Below are 15,798 nucleotides of genomic sequence, written 5' to 3'. Positions count from 1 at the left end.
TGGATTACAGAGATCCCTCCTCGTCATCCTCAGATAGCAGCAGCTGTTAATGGATTACAGAGATCCCTCCTCGTCATCCTCAGATAGCAGCAGCTATTAATGGATCACAGAGATCCCTCCTCGTCATCCTCAGATAGCAGCAGCTGTTAATGGATCACAGAGATCCCTCCTCGTCATCCTCAGATAGCAGCAGCTGTTAATGGATTACAGAGATCCCTCCTCGTCATCCTCAGATAGCAGCAGCTGTTAATGGATCACAGAGATCCCTCCTCATCATCCTCAGATAGCAGCAGCTGTTAATGGATCACAGAGATCCCTCCTCGTCATCCTCAGATAGCAGCAGCTCTTAATGGATTACAGAGATCCCTCCTCGTCATCCTCAGATAGCAGCAGCTGTTAATGGATTACAGAGATCCCTCCTCGTCATCCTCAGATAGCAGCAGCTGTTAATGGATCACAGAGATCCCTCCTCGTCATCCTCAGATAGCAGCAGCTGTTAATGGATTACAGAGATCCCTCCTCGTCATCCTCAGATAGCAGCAGCTGTTAATGGATTACAGAGATCCCGCCTCGTCATCCTCAGATAGCAGCAGCTATTAATGGATTACAGAGATCCCTCCTCGTCATCCTCAGATAGCAGCAGCTGTTAATGGATCACAGAGATCCCTCCTCGTCATCCTCAGATAGCAGCAGCTGTTAATGGATTACAGAGATCCCTCCTCGTCATCCTCAGATAGCAGCAGCTGTTAATGGATTACAGAGATCCCTCCTCGTCATCCTCAGATAGCAGCAGCTATTAATGGATCACAGAGATCCCTCCTCGTCATCCTCAGATAGCAGCAGCTGTTAATGGATCACAGAGATCCCTCCTCGTCATCCTCAGATAGCAGCAGCTGTTAATGGATTACAGAGATCCCTCCTCGTCATCCTCAGATAGCAGCAGCTATTAATGGATTACAGAGATCCCTCCTCGTCATCCTCAGATAGCAGCAGCTGTTAATGGATTACAGAGATCCCTCCTCGTCATCCTCAGATAGCAGCAGCTGTTAATGGATTACAGAGATCCCTCCTCGTCATCCTCAGATAGCAGCAGCTATTAATGGATCACAGAGATCCCTCCTCGTCATCCTCAGATAGCAGCAGCTGTTAATGGATCACAGAGATCCCTCCTCGTCATCCTCAGATAGCAGCAGCTGTTAATGGATTACAGAGATCCCTCCTCGTCATCCTCAGATAGCAGCAGCTATTAATGGATCACAGAGATCCCTCCTCGTCATCCTCAGATAGCAGCAGCTGTTAATGGATCACAGAGATCCCTCCTCGTCATCCTCAGATAGCAGCAGCTGTTAATGGATTACAGAGATCCCTCCTCGTCATCCTCAGATAGCAGCAGCTATTAATGGATCACAGAGATCCCTCCTCGTCATCCTCAGATAGCAGCAGCTATTAATGGATCACAGAGATCCCTCCTCGTCATCCTCAGATAGCAGCAGCTGTTAATGGATTACAGAGATCCCTCCTCGTCATCCTCAGATAGCAGCAGCTGTTAATGGATTACAGAGATCCCTCCTCGTCATCCTCAGATAGCAGCAGCTATTAATGGATCACAGAGATCCCTCCTCGTCATCCTCAGATAGCAGCAGCTGTTAATGGATTACAGAGATCCCTCCTCGTCATCCTCAGATAGCAGCAGCTGTTAATGGATTACAGAGATCCCTCCTCGTCATCCTCAGATAGCAGCAGCTGTTAATGGATCACAGAGATCCCTCCTCGTCATCCTCAGATAGCAGCAGCTGTTAATGGATTACAGAGATCCCTCCTCGTCATCCTCAGATAGCAGCAGCTGTTAATGGATTACAGAGATCCCTCCTCGTCATCCTCAGATAGCAGCAGCTGTTAATGGATTACAGAGATCCCTCCTCGTCATCCTCAGATAGCAGCAGCTGTTAATGGATCACAGAGATCCCTCCTCGTCATCCTCAGATAGCAGCAGCTGTTAATGGATTACAGAGATCCCTCCTCGTCATCCTCAGATAGCAGCAGCTGTTAATGGATTACAGAGATCCCTCCTCGTCATCCTCAGATAGCAGCAGCTGTTAATGGATCACAGAGATCCCTCCTCGTCATCCTCAGATAGCAGCAGCTGTTAATGGATTACAGAGATCCCTCCTCGTCATCCTCAGATAGCAGCAGCTATTAATGGATCACAGAGATCCCTCCTCGTCATCCTCAGATAGCAGCAGCTGTTAATGGATTACAGAGATCCCTCCTCGTCATCCTCAGATAGCAGCAGCTATTAATGGATTACAGAGATCCCTCCTCGTCATCCTCAGATAGCAGCAGCTATTAATGGATTACAGAGATCCCTCCTCGTCATCCTCAGATAGCAGCAGCTGTTAATGGATTACAGAGATCCCTCCTCGTCATCCTCAGATAGCAGCAGCTGTTAATGGATTACAGAGATCCCTCCTCGTCATCCTCAGATAGCAGCAGCTATTAATGGATCACAGAGATCCCTCCTCGTCATCCTCAGATAGCAGCAGCTGTTAATGGATTACAGAGATCCCTCCTCGTCATCCTCAGATAGCAGCAGCTATTAATGGATTACAGAGATCCCTCCTCGTCATCCTCAGATAGCAGCAGCTATTAATGGATTACAGAGATCCCTCCTCGTCATCCTCAGATAGCAGCAGCTGTTAATGGATCACAGAGATCCCTCCTCGTCATCCTCAGATAGCAGCAGCTGTTAATGGATTACAGAGATCCCTCCTCGTCATCCTCAGATAGCAGCAGCTATTAATGGATCACAGAGATCCCTCCTCGTCATCCTCAGATAGCAGCAGCTATTAATGGATCACAGAGATCCCTCCTCGTCATCCTCAGATAGCAGCAGCTATTAATGGATCACAGAGATCCCTCCTCGTCATCCTCAGATAGCAGCAGCTGTTAATGGATCACAGAGATCCCTCCTCGTCATCCTCAGATAGCAGCAGCTGTTAATGGATCACAGAGATCCCTCCTCGTCATCCTCAGATAGCAGCAGCTGTTAATGGATTACAGAGATCCCTCCTCGTCATCCTCAGATAGCAGCAGCTCTTAATGGATTACAGAGATCCCTCCTCGTCATCCTCAGATAGCAGCAGCTATTAATGGATCACAGAGATCCCTCCTCGTCATCCTCAGATAGCAGCAGCTGTTAATGGATTACAGAGATCCCTCCTCGTCATCCTCAGATAGCAGCAGCTATTAATGGATTACAGAGATCCCTCCTCGTCATCCTCAGATAGCAGCAGCTATTAATGGATTACAGAGATCCCTCCTCGTCATCCTCAGATAGCAGCAGCTGTTAATGGATCACAGAGATCCCTCCTCGTCATCCTCAGATAGCAGCAGCTGTTAATGGATTACAGAGATCCCTCCTCGTCATCCTCAGATAGCAGCAGCTATTAATGGATCACAGAGATCCCTCCTCGTCATCCTCAGATAGCAGCAGCTATTAATGGATCACAGAGATCCCTCCTCGTCATCCTCAGATAGCAGCAGCTATTAATGGATCACAGAGATCCCTCCTCGTCATCCTCAGATAGCAGCAGCTGTTAATGGATCACAGAGATCCCTCCTCGTCATCCTCAGATAGCAGCAGCTGTTAATGGATCACAGAGATCCCTCCTCGTCATCCTCAGATAGCAGCAGCTGTTAATGGATTACAGAGATCCCTCCTCGTCATCCTCAGATAGCAGCAGCTCTTAATGGATTACAGAGATCCCTCCTCGTCATCCTCAGATAGCAGCAGCTATTAATGGATCACAGAGATCCCTCCTCGTCATCCTCAGATAGCAGCAGCTGTTAATGGATTACAGTCACACTTTCCCTCTTTGCAAATTCAACTCATTGGATTTTCAGATGACAAAGGGTATTGTTTTGTGTGGATGATAGAAAGCTCTGGACCCTTTGTACATAATGAATAGGGAATAGAGGAGGACAGAGAGAGATAAAATCGCAGTTCAAATTGGCAAAAAAACACAACAGATTTCTTTCAACAGCTTAAACCTCACCCTACTAAAATCTGAAGTCAAAATGTCTACTGCTGATGATCTGGTGCTTCTGTCCCCGACCAAGGAGGGCCTACAGCAGCACCTAGATCTTCTGCACAGATTCTGTCAGACCTGGGCCCTGACAGTAAATCTCAGTAAGACTAAAATACTGGTGTTCCAAAAAAGTCTAGTTTTCCTAGAGCACACAAAAAACTATACGTACCTCGGCCTAAACATCAACAACACAGATAACTTCCACAAAGCTGTGAACGATCTGAGAGACAAGGCAAGAAGGGCCTTCTACGCCATCAAAAGGAACATACAATTAGACATAACAATTGTTTTTACATTGGATAAATGCAGAGACTCAGAGCTAGAAAATTGTATATCATACACTACAGTTGAGGAGCAATGGGAAAATAATTCTGCTTTGAGAGTTGATGAACTTGTAACTTTACTTTTGAGATAATGGCCCTTGAATGTTTTGGTACACCTACTGGAGAGCTCTTCTTTGTCTACAGCCCTATTCGTTCACAACCTCTTAAGCTTTAGCCCCGCCCACAATCTCAGAGTGTTGTCTCTTTAAGGGTTGACCAGAGCTTTCTGTCCTAATAACAGCAGTCAAGCACCCAAGCTAACTGGCTAACTGGCTAACGTTTGCTAGCTTGCTAGCTACTTCTTGACACAAATGAGAGAACACCTCACTCTGAACATTTTACTCTCCCTAGCTGAGCTGGTGACTGTAACTGTGCTGCTGGCGACAATTTAATTACGCTTTTTTGCCAACGTTTACTGACACCGGCCATATTCAACAGGTGTTGCGCATTTGTAAATGTGTCAGTTATTCTGAGCTTTGGCACACTCAGACGAGAGTCTGCAGCTGACTAACCAGGTGCAATGTTTGCTAGCTAACATTGGGCTATAACTAGCAAAGCAATGTAGTCAGGGATATACAGTGACATGTTAATCTTTACCCTCTAGATAGCTCTACCCTCTACAGGGATAGCTTTACCCTCTACGGGGATAGCTCTACCCTCTACAGGGATAGCTTTACCCTCTACAGGGATATATTTACCCTCTACAGGGATATCTTTACCCTCTACAGGGATATATTTACCCTCTACAGGGATATATTTACCCTCTACAGGGATATATTTACCCTCTACAGGGATAGCTCTACCCTCTACAGGGATAGCTTTACCCTCTACAGGGATAGCTCTACCCTCTACAGGGATAGCTCTACCCTCTACAGGGATAGCTCTACCCTCTACAGGGATAGCTTTACCCTCTACAGGGATAGCTCTACCCTCTACAGGGATAGCTCTACCCTCTACAGGGATAGCTTTACCCTCTACAGGGATAGCTCTACCCTCTACAGGGATAGCTCTACCCTCTACAGGGATAGCTCTACCCTCTACAGGGATAGCTTTACCCTCTACAGGGATAGCTCTACCCTCTACAGGGATAGCTCTACCCTCTACAGGGATAGCTTTACCCTCTACAGGGATAGCTCTACCCTCTACAGGGATAGCTCTACCCTCTACAGGGATAGCTTTACCCTCTACAGGGATATCTTTACCATCTACGGGGATAGCTCTACCCTCTACAGGGATAGCTTTACCCTCTACAGGGATATATTTACCCTCTACAGGGATATCTTTACCCTCTACGGGGATAGCTCTACCCTCTACAGGGATATCTTTACCCTCTACAGGGATATATGTACCCTCTACAGGGATATATTTACCCTCTACCGGGATAGCTTTTCCCTCAGGGTCTATAGTTCCTTAGACCGCTGTGCAACTCGGGGGCCCAAGAAGGAGTCTGTAGAGACTTACTCACTTTTAAAATATAAAATATAAATGAAATCTGTGTGATCCTGGTCAAACTCTGATAAACGTTACTTTCATCATCCATCAATTAATTAATTCATCCGTTCATTCATTCATTAATCCATTAATTAATCCATTCATTCATTCATCTGTTCATTCATTAATTACTCCATTCATTCAATCACCTTCTTCACAGTTCTCTCCCTTGTACGCAGGGTTACAGATGCATGTCCCCACGATGCAGGTCCCATGGCCAGAGCAGGTGACGTCTATGCACTGGTTGGTCGGAACATCACACTCCCCGCCCTTCCAGCCACTGTGACACATGCATCGTCCTTTGAGGTATTGGCCGTTCCCACTGCACAGCACCGGACAGGACGCTTCGAAGAGGGACAGATGGGTACACAGACAGATAGACAGTCAGATAGCACCACGGTTTGAATGGACTCCACCAACCATAGCTTCAAAGAATAATAGTGTGTGCTGGAGGCTCTTGCAAAGAAAATGATGAACAGTTTGGCTTCCTAACTAACGTTGTGTCAACGCTAACAGGGGAGTGATGCCAGCTCCAAAACGATGTACAAACTACAGTAAATATATGTAATGTACTAACTACAGTAAATATATGTTACAAACTAACTACAGTACATATATGTTACAAACTAACTACAGTAAATATATGTTATGTACTAACTACAGTAAATATATGTTACAAACTAACTACAGTAAATATATGTTATGTACTAACTACAGTAAATATATGTTACAAACTAACTACAGTAAATATATGTTATGTACTAACTACAGTAAATATATGTTACAAACTAACTACAGTAAATATATGTTACAAACTAACTACAGTAAATATATGTTATGTACTAACTACAGTAAATATATGTTACAAACTAACTACAGTAAATATATGTTACAAACTAACTACAGTAAATATATGTTATGTACTAACTACAGTAAATATATGTTACAAACTAACTACAGTAAATATATGTTATGTACTAACTACAGTAAATATATGTTATGTACTAACTACAGTAAATATATGTTATGTACTAACTACAGTAAATATATGTTACAAACTAACTACAGTAAATATATGTTACAAACTAACTACAGTAAATATATGTAATGTACTAACTTCAGTAAATATATGTTACAAACTAACTTCAGTAAATATATGTTACAAACTAACTACAGTAAATATATGTTATGTACTAACTACAGTAAATATATGTTACAAACTAACTACAGTAAATATATGTTATGTACTAACTACAGTAAATATATGTTACAAACTAACTACAGTAAATATATGTTACAAACTAACTACAGTAAATATATGTTATGTACTAACTACAGTAAATATATGTTACAAACTAACTACAGTAAATATATGTTATGTACTAACTACAGTAAATATATGTTACAAACTAACTACAGTAAATATATGTTACAAACTAACTACAGTAAATATATGTTATGTACTAACTACAGTAAATATATGTTATGTACTAACTACAGTAAATATATGTTATGTACTAACTACAGTAAATATATGTTATGTACTAACTACAGTAAATATATGTTACAAACTAACTACAGTAAATATATGTTACAAACTAACTACAGTAAATATATGTTATGTACTAACTACAGTAAATATATGTTACAAACTAACTACAGTAAATATATGTTATGTACTAACTACAGTAAATATATGTTATGTACTAACTACAGTAAATATATGTTACAAACTAACTACAGTAAATATATGTTATGTACTAACTACAGTAAATATATGTTATGTACTAACTACAGTAAATATATGTTACAAACTAACTACAGTAAATATATGTTACAAACTAACTACAGTAAATATATGTTACAAACTAATTACAGTAAATATATGTTATGTACTAACTACAGTAAATATATGTTATGTACTAACTACAGTAATAAGCGACTCAGAGAAAAAACAAAGCAGCATTACTCATCCAAATTGGAGCAGGTATCTAGATGTGTTATGACTCTCTGTGATCCGACTGCTCAGATAAATGAGACCATTAAGCTAATGATCAGTAAGGAGAGCAGAGTTGTGTCCCAAACGGCACCCTTATATAATGCACTATTTACGACCAGGGCCCATAGTGCACAATATAGGGAATAGGGTGCCATTTCTAGCAATGATCATCATCACTTTCATAACAGATGGCTTAGTGACTGAGGATTTGGCCAAAATAACAAACTTTTTTTTTTTTATGTTTTCAAAGAGATATTCTGGCATGGACTCCAAGTGCATGTATTCCATTATGAATGGTTATTAAATATTTATTTATATTAATAGTGTTGTATCTACTGAATTATTTAATTTATTTTCAACATGATGTCGTCTGTTCTGGGGTTGTTACTATAACAACATGATGTCGTCTGTTCTGGGGTTGTTACTATAACAACATGAAGTAGTCTGTTCTGGGGTTGTTACTATAACAACATGAAGTAGTCTGTTCTGGGGTTGTTACTATAACAACATGAAGTAGTCTGTTCTGGGGTTGTTACTATAACAACATGAAGTAGTCTGTTCTGGGGTTGTTACTATAACAACATGAAGTAGTCTGTTCTGGGGTTGTTACTATAACAACATGAAGTAGTCTGTTCTGGGGTTGTTACTATAACAACATGAAGTAGTCTGTTCTGGGGTTGTTACTATAACAACATGAAGTAGTCTGTTCTGGGGTTGTTACTATAACAACATGAAGTAGTCTGTTCTGGGGTTGTTACTATAACAACATGAAGTAGTCTGTTCTGGGGTTGTTACTATAACAACATGAAGTAGTCTGTTCTGGGGTTGTTACTATAGCAACATGAAGTAGTCTGTTCTGGGGTTGTTACTATAGCAACATGAAGCAGTCTGTTCTGGGGTTGTTACTATAACAACATGAAGTAGTCTGTTCTGGGGTTGTTACTATAGCAACATGAAGCAGTCTGTTCTGGGGTTGTTACTATAACAACATGAAGTAGTCTGTTCTGGGGTTGTTACTATAGCAACATGAAGTAGTCTGTTCTGGGGTTGTTACTATAACAACATGAAGTAGTCTGTTCTGGGGTTGTTACTATAGCAACATGAAGTAGTCTGTTCTGGGGTTGTTACTATAACAACATGAAGTAGTTTGTTCTGGGGTTTTTACTATAGCAACATGAAGTAGTCTGTTCTGGGGTTGTTACTATAACAACATGAAGTAGTCTGTTCTGGGGTTGTTACTATAACAACATGAAGTAGTCTGTTCTGGGGTTGTTACTATAGCAACATGAAGTAGTCTGTTCTGGGGTTGTTACTATAACAACATGAAGTAGTCTGTTCTGGGGTTGTTACTATAGCAACATGAAGTAGTCTGTTCTGGGGTTGTTACTATAACAACATGAAGTAGTCTGTTCTGGGGTTGTTACTATAACAACATGAAGTAGTCTGTTCTGGGGTTGTTACTATAACAACATGAAGTAGTCTGTTCTGGGGTTGTTACTATAGCAACATGAAGTAGTCTGTTCTGGGGTTGTTACTATAGTGATGCTCAAAGGTATTGTGACAAGCAAGTGAAACATGGAGCTGAATGTCCTGGTGAAAACTGTCCTAATGTTGGCAACAAACAGCCTGATGTTGTCACCCAGAATCACACGTTTATTTTCCAAGCTAGAGCACACACTACTGTATCGTGGCAACCCTAGTCTGTTCAATACATTCCAGAGAGAGAGAGACATATATATATATATATATATATATATATATATATATATATATATATATATATATAGAGAGAGAGAGAGAGAGAGAGAGAGAGAGAGAGAGAGAGAGAGGGAGGACGGGAGGGAGTGAGAGAGACAGAGAGAGAGAGAGAGAAAGAGAGAGAGAGAGAGAGAGAGAGAGACAGAGACAGAGACAGAGAGAGAGAGAGAGAGAGAGAGAGAGAGAGAGAGAGAGAGAGAGAGAGAGACATATAGAGAGTGAGAGAGAGGGAGGACGGGAGGGAGTGAGAGAGACAGAGAGAGAGAGAGAAAGAGAGAGAGAGAGAGAGAGAGAGAGGGAAGTATATTAAACAACAGAGCAACTCACCTCGTCCACAGTCAGGGCCTCTGAATCCTAAGAAGCAGTGACATGTTCCCGCCACACAGTCACCGTTGCCATGGCAATCACTGGGACAGTCGTCAATGGAGTCTGTGGGAACACAAACATCAAATGCAATCAATGACATTTTATTTATTAAGCTTTTTTTTTTTTAACACTTGACAGTTGTCACAAAGTACTCCAAATGGACCAGGAACCACAGCAAAGTACTCCAATTGGACCAGGAACCACAGCAAAGTACTCCAAATGGACCAGGAACTACAGCAAAGTACTCCAAATGGACCAGGAACCACAGCAAAGTACTCCAAATGGACCAGGAACCACATCAAAGTACTCCAAATGGACCAGGAACTACAGCAAAGTACTCCAAATGGACCAGGAACCACAGCAAAGTACTCCAATTGGACCAGGAACCACAGCAAAGTACTCCAATTGGACCAGGAACCACAGCAAAGTACTCAAATGGACCAGGAACCACAGCAAAGTACTCCAAATGGACCAGGAACTACAGCAAAGTACTCCAATTGGACCAGGAACCACAGCAAAGTACTCCAATTGGACCAGGAACCACAGCAAAGTACTCCAAATGGACCAGGAACTACAGCAAAGTACTCCAAATGGACCAGGAACCACAGCAAAGTACTCAAATTGGACCAGGAACCACAGCAAAGTACTCCAAATGGACCAGGAACCACAGCAAAGTACTCCAATTGGACCAGGAAACACAGCAAAGTACTCCAATTGGACCAGGAACCACAGCAAAGTACTCCAATTGGACCAGGAACCAAAGCAAAGTACTCCAATTGGACCAGGAACCACAGCGGAAGCAGAGTGACAAGAACAACTCTGTAAGGAAGAAACCTGGAACTCTGCCCGGTAACAGATCATTACATCAACAGCAAAATGGCTACTTCGTAGTCGTCGTAGTCATGGAAGGATAACATGGCTCACGCGACATGGTTGTTCTCGTACACCCGTTCAATGTCATGTGGATGGAAGAGGATGTTAGTATGTTAACATATACGTGTCAAACATGCAAGAGAGAAACCCTCCACCCAATGAGAGCACTGATAAACACTAGCTCCACCCAATGAGAGCACTGATAAACGCTAGCTCCACCCAATGAGAGCACTGATAAACGCTAGCTCCACCCAATGAGAGCACTGATGAACACTAGCTCCACCCAATGAGAGCACTGATAAACACTAGCTCCACCCAATGAGAGCACTGATGAACACTAGCTCCACCCAATGAAAGCACTGATAAACGCTAGCTCCACCCAATGAGAGCACTAATAAACGCTAGCTCCACCCAATGAGAGCACTGATAAACGCTAGCTCCACCCAATGAGAGCACTGATAGACACTAGCTCCACCCAATGAGAGCACTGATAAACACTCTAGCTCTAACCAATGAGAGCACTGATAAACACTAGCTCCACCCAATGAGAGCACTGATAAACACTAGCTCCACCCAATGAGAGCACTGATAAACACTAGCTCCACCCAATGAGAGCACTGATGAACACTAGCTCCACCCAATGAGAGCACTGATAAATGCTAGCTCCACCCAATGAGAGCACTAATAAACGCTAGCTCCACCCAATGAGAGCACTGATAAACGCTAGCTCCACCCAATGAGAGCACTGATAGACACTAGCTCCACCCAATGAGAGCACTGATAAACACTCTAGCTCTAACCAATGAGAGCACTGATAAACACTAGATCCACCCAATGAGAGCACTGATAAACACTAGCTCCACCCAATGAGAGCACTGATAAACACTAGCTCCACCCAATGAGAGCACTGATAAATGCTAGCTCAACCTAATGAGAGCACTAATAAACGCTAGCTAAACCCAATGAGAGCACTGATAAACGCTAGGTCCACCCAATGAGAGCACTGATAGACACTAGCTCCACCCAATGACAGCACTGATAAACACTAGCTCCACCCAATGACAGCACTGATAAACACTAGCTCCACCCAATGAGAGCACTGATAAACACTAGCTCCACCCAATGAGAGCACTGATAAACACTAGCTCCACCCAATGAGAGCACTGATGAACACTAGCTCCACCCAATGAGAGCACTGATGAACACTAGCTCCACCCAATGAGAGCACTGATGAACACTAGCTCCACCCAATGAGAGCACTGATAAACACTAGCTCCACCCAATGACAACACTGATAAACACTAGCTCCACCCAATGAGAGCAGTGATAAACACTAGCTCCACCCAATGAGAGCACTGATAAACGCTAGCTCCACCCAATGAGAGCACTGATAAACACTAGCTCCACCCAATGAGAGCACTGATAAACACTAGCTCCACCCAATGAGAGCACTGATGAACACTAGCTCCACCCAATGAGAGCACTGATGAACACTAGCTCCACCCAATGAGAGCACTGATGAACACTAGCTCCACCCAATGAGAGCACTGATAAACACTAGCTCCACCCAATGACAACACTGATAAACACTAGCTCCACCCAATGAGATCAGTGATAAACACTAGCTCCACCCAATGAGAGCACTGATAAACGCTAGCTCCACCCAATGAGAGCACTGATAAACACTAGCTCCACCCAATGAGAGCACTGATGAACACTAGCTCCACCCAATGAGAGCACTAATGAACACTAGCTCCACCCAATGAGAGCACTGATAGACACTAGCTCCACCCAATGAGAGCACTGATAAACACTAGCTCCACCCAATGAGAGCACTGATGAACACTAGCTCCACCCAATGAGAGCACTGATGAACACTAGCTCCACCCAATGAGAGCACTGATAAACACTAGCTCCACCCAATGACAACACTGATAAACACTAGCTCCACACAATGAGAGCAGTGATAAACACTAGCTCCACCCAATGAGAGCACTGATAAACGCTAGCTCCACCCAATGAGAGCACTGATAAACACTAGCTCCACCCAATGAGAGCACTGATGAACACTAGCTCCACCCAATGAGAGCACTGATAAACACTAGCTCCACCCAATGACAACACTGATAAACACTAGCTCCACCCAATGAGAGCAGTGATAAACACTAGCTCCACCCAATGAGAGCACTGATAAACGCTAGCTCCACCCAATGAGAGCACTGATAAACACTAGCTCCACCCAATGAGAGCACTGATGAACACTAGCTCCACCCAATGAGAGCACTGATGAACACTAGCTCCACCCAATGAGAGCACTGATAAACACTAGCTCCACCCAATGACAACACTGATAAACACTAGCTCCACACAATGAGAGCAGTGATAAACACTAGCTCCACCCAATGAGAGTACTGATAAACGCTAGCTCCACCCAATGAGAGCACTGATAAACACTAGCTCCACCCAATGAGAGCACTGATGAACACTAGCTCCACCCACTGAAACCATCAGCGACATCTCAAATGACATCCTATGCCCAATGGGCTCTGATTAAAAGTAGTGCACTATATAGGTAATATATTTCTTTATTTTTCTCTCTCGTTCTCTCTCTCTCTCTCTCTCTCTCTCGTTCTTTCTCTCTCTCTCTCTGTCTCTCTCTCTGTTTCTCTCTCTGTCTCTGTCTCTCTCTCTGTTTCTCTCTCTCTCTCTCTCTGTTTCTCTCTCTCTCTCTCTCTCTCTCTCCTCCTCTCTCTCTCACTCTCTCTCGTTCTCTCTATGTCTCTCTCTCTCTCTCTCTCTCTCTCTCTCTGTCTCTCTCTCTCTCTCTCTCTCTCTCTCTTTCTCTCTCTCTCTCTACTCTCTCCTCCTCTCTCTCTCTCTCTGTCTCTCTCTCTCTCCTCTCTCTCTCTCTCTCTGTCTCTCTCTCTCTCTCTCTCTCTCTCTCTCTCTCTCTCTCTCTCCTCCTCTCTCTCTCACTCTCTCTCGTTCTCTCTATGTCTCTCTCTCTCTCTCTCTCTCTCTCTCTCTCTGTCTCTGTCTCTCTCTCTCTGTCTCTCTCTCTCCTCCTCTCTCTCTCCTCCTCTCTCTCTCTCTCTCTCTCTCTCTCTCTCTCTCTCTCTCTCTCTCTCTCTCTCTCTCTCCCCATCTCTTCACAGCAGAAGGAATTCATAAGACGATGCGCAGTGAAATAAATAAGAAAATGGTGCTGAAAAATATTCACTGTTGTCCAGTGCCTGCAGCCAGCCTAGTGTTGCTCCCAGGCAGAACTCTTGGAACAAAGCAGCTTTTGTGATTCGACAAAGGGCTTGAAATGTGTGCCGGGACCACTGCTTTCCTTTCCTCAGGAGGCTCAATCAACACAGAGGAGAGGGAGGGCGCATGGAGAGAGGGACAGAGGGGGAGGGGGGGGGGGGGGGGGGGACCGGACAGAGGAGGAGAGGCATGCTGGGGGGAGGAGAGGGGGGAAAGTAGGGTTGTGGGGAGGAGAGGGGATGAGAGGGGGAGGAGAGTTTTAGAAGCTGCAGGGCATTGCCATTTGCATTTCTTCCTAGAGGTGCAATTATACAGGACAGATTCAACACTGATTCCTGGTGAGAGACTAGCGGAAGGCACAATACTGAAGGGTGGTAGGATGGAGGGAGGATGGAGGGTGGGGGGAGGATGGAGGGTGGGGGGAGAATGGAGGGGTAATGGAGGGAGGATGGAGGGGTAATGGAGGGGTAATGAAGGGAGGATGGAGGGAGGATGGATGGGTAATGGAGGGATAATGGAGCAATGATGGAGCGGTAATGGGGGAGAATTGAGGGGTAATGGAGGGGTAATGGAGTGGTAATGGATGGGTAATGGATGGTGGATGGAGAATGGAGGGGTAATGGATACATAATGGATGGGTAATGGAGTGGTAATGGAAGGTGGATGGGGAATGGAGGGGTAATGGAGGGGCAATGGAGTGGTAATGGAGGGTGGAGGGAGAATGGAGGGGTAATGGATGGAGAATGGATGGGTAATGGAGTGGTAATGGAGAGTGGATGGAGAATGAAGGGGTAATTGAGGGATGATTGAGGGGTAATGGAGGGGTAATGTAGGGAGAATGGAGGGGTAGTGGACGGGTAATGAAGTGGTAATGGAGAGGTAGTGTAGTGGTAATTGAGGGTGGATGGAGAATGGAGGGGTAATGGAGGGATAATGGAGGGGTAATGGAGAGGTAATGCATGGGTAATGGAGGGATGATGGAGGATGGAGGGAGGGAGGATGGAGGGTGGGAGGGTGGAGGGAGAATGGAGGGGTAATGGATGGGTAATGGAGGGAGAATGGCGAAAGGAGGGTGGGAGGGTGTTGGGTGGGAGGATGGAGGGGAAATGGAGGGAGGATGGAGGGAAGATGGATGATGGAGGGAGAATGGAGGGGGTAATGGAGGGAGGATGGAGGGTGGAGGGAGAATGGAGGGGTGATGGAGGGGTAATGGAGGGAGGATGGAAGGTGGAGGGAGAATGGAGGGGGTAATGGAGGGAGGATGGAGGGTGGAGGGAGAATGGAGGGGGTAATGGAGGGAGGATGGAGGGTGGAGGGAGAATGGAGGGGGTAATGGAGGGAGGATGGAGGGTGGAGGGAGAATGGAGGGGGTAATGGAGGGAGGATGGAGGGTGGAGGGAGAATGGAGGGGGTAATGGAGGGAGGATGGAGGGTGGAGGGAGAATGGAGGGGGTAATGGAGGGAGGATGGAGGGTGGAGGGAGAATGGAGGGGGTAATGGAGGGAGGATGGAGGGTGGAGGGAGAATGGAGGGGGTAATGGAGGGAGGATGGAGGGTGGAGGGAGAATGGAGGGGGTAATGGAGGGAGGATGGAGGGTGGAGGGAGAATGGAGGGTGGAGGGAGAATGGAGGGGTAATGGAGGTAGAA

At 44.6% G+C, this 15,798-nt stretch overlaps 1 protein-coding gene across 2 annotated transcripts in view; it reads right to left on the bottom strand.

Moving 5' to 3' along the window:
• Positions 1 to 15,798, bottom strand: part of tenm4 (teneurin transmembrane protein 4) — a 678,489-nt gene that overhangs the window by 312,049 nt on the left and 350,642 nt on the right. For both annotated transcript variants that reach the window (XM_036964775.1, XM_036964776.1), the window contains 2 exons: positions 9,987 to 10,088; positions 6,052 to 6,246 (listed from right to left, as the gene is read on the bottom strand). In XM_036964775.1, coding sequence (XP_036820670.1) covers positions 6,052 to 6,246; positions 9,987 to 10,088 — 297 coding nt within the window. The remainder of the gene's footprint in view (positions 1 to 6,051; positions 6,247 to 9,986; positions 10,089 to 15,798) is intronic.

Source organism: Oncorhynchus mykiss, chromosome 27, assembly GCF_013265735.2.
Source record: "Oncorhynchus mykiss isolate Arlee chromosome 27, USDA_OmykA_1.1, whole genome shotgun sequence".
Taxonomy (NCBI): domain Eukaryota; kingdom Metazoa; phylum Chordata; class Actinopteri; order Salmoniformes; family Salmonidae; genus Oncorhynchus; species Oncorhynchus mykiss.
This window is presented reverse-complemented; position numbering and strand designations above follow the sequence as displayed.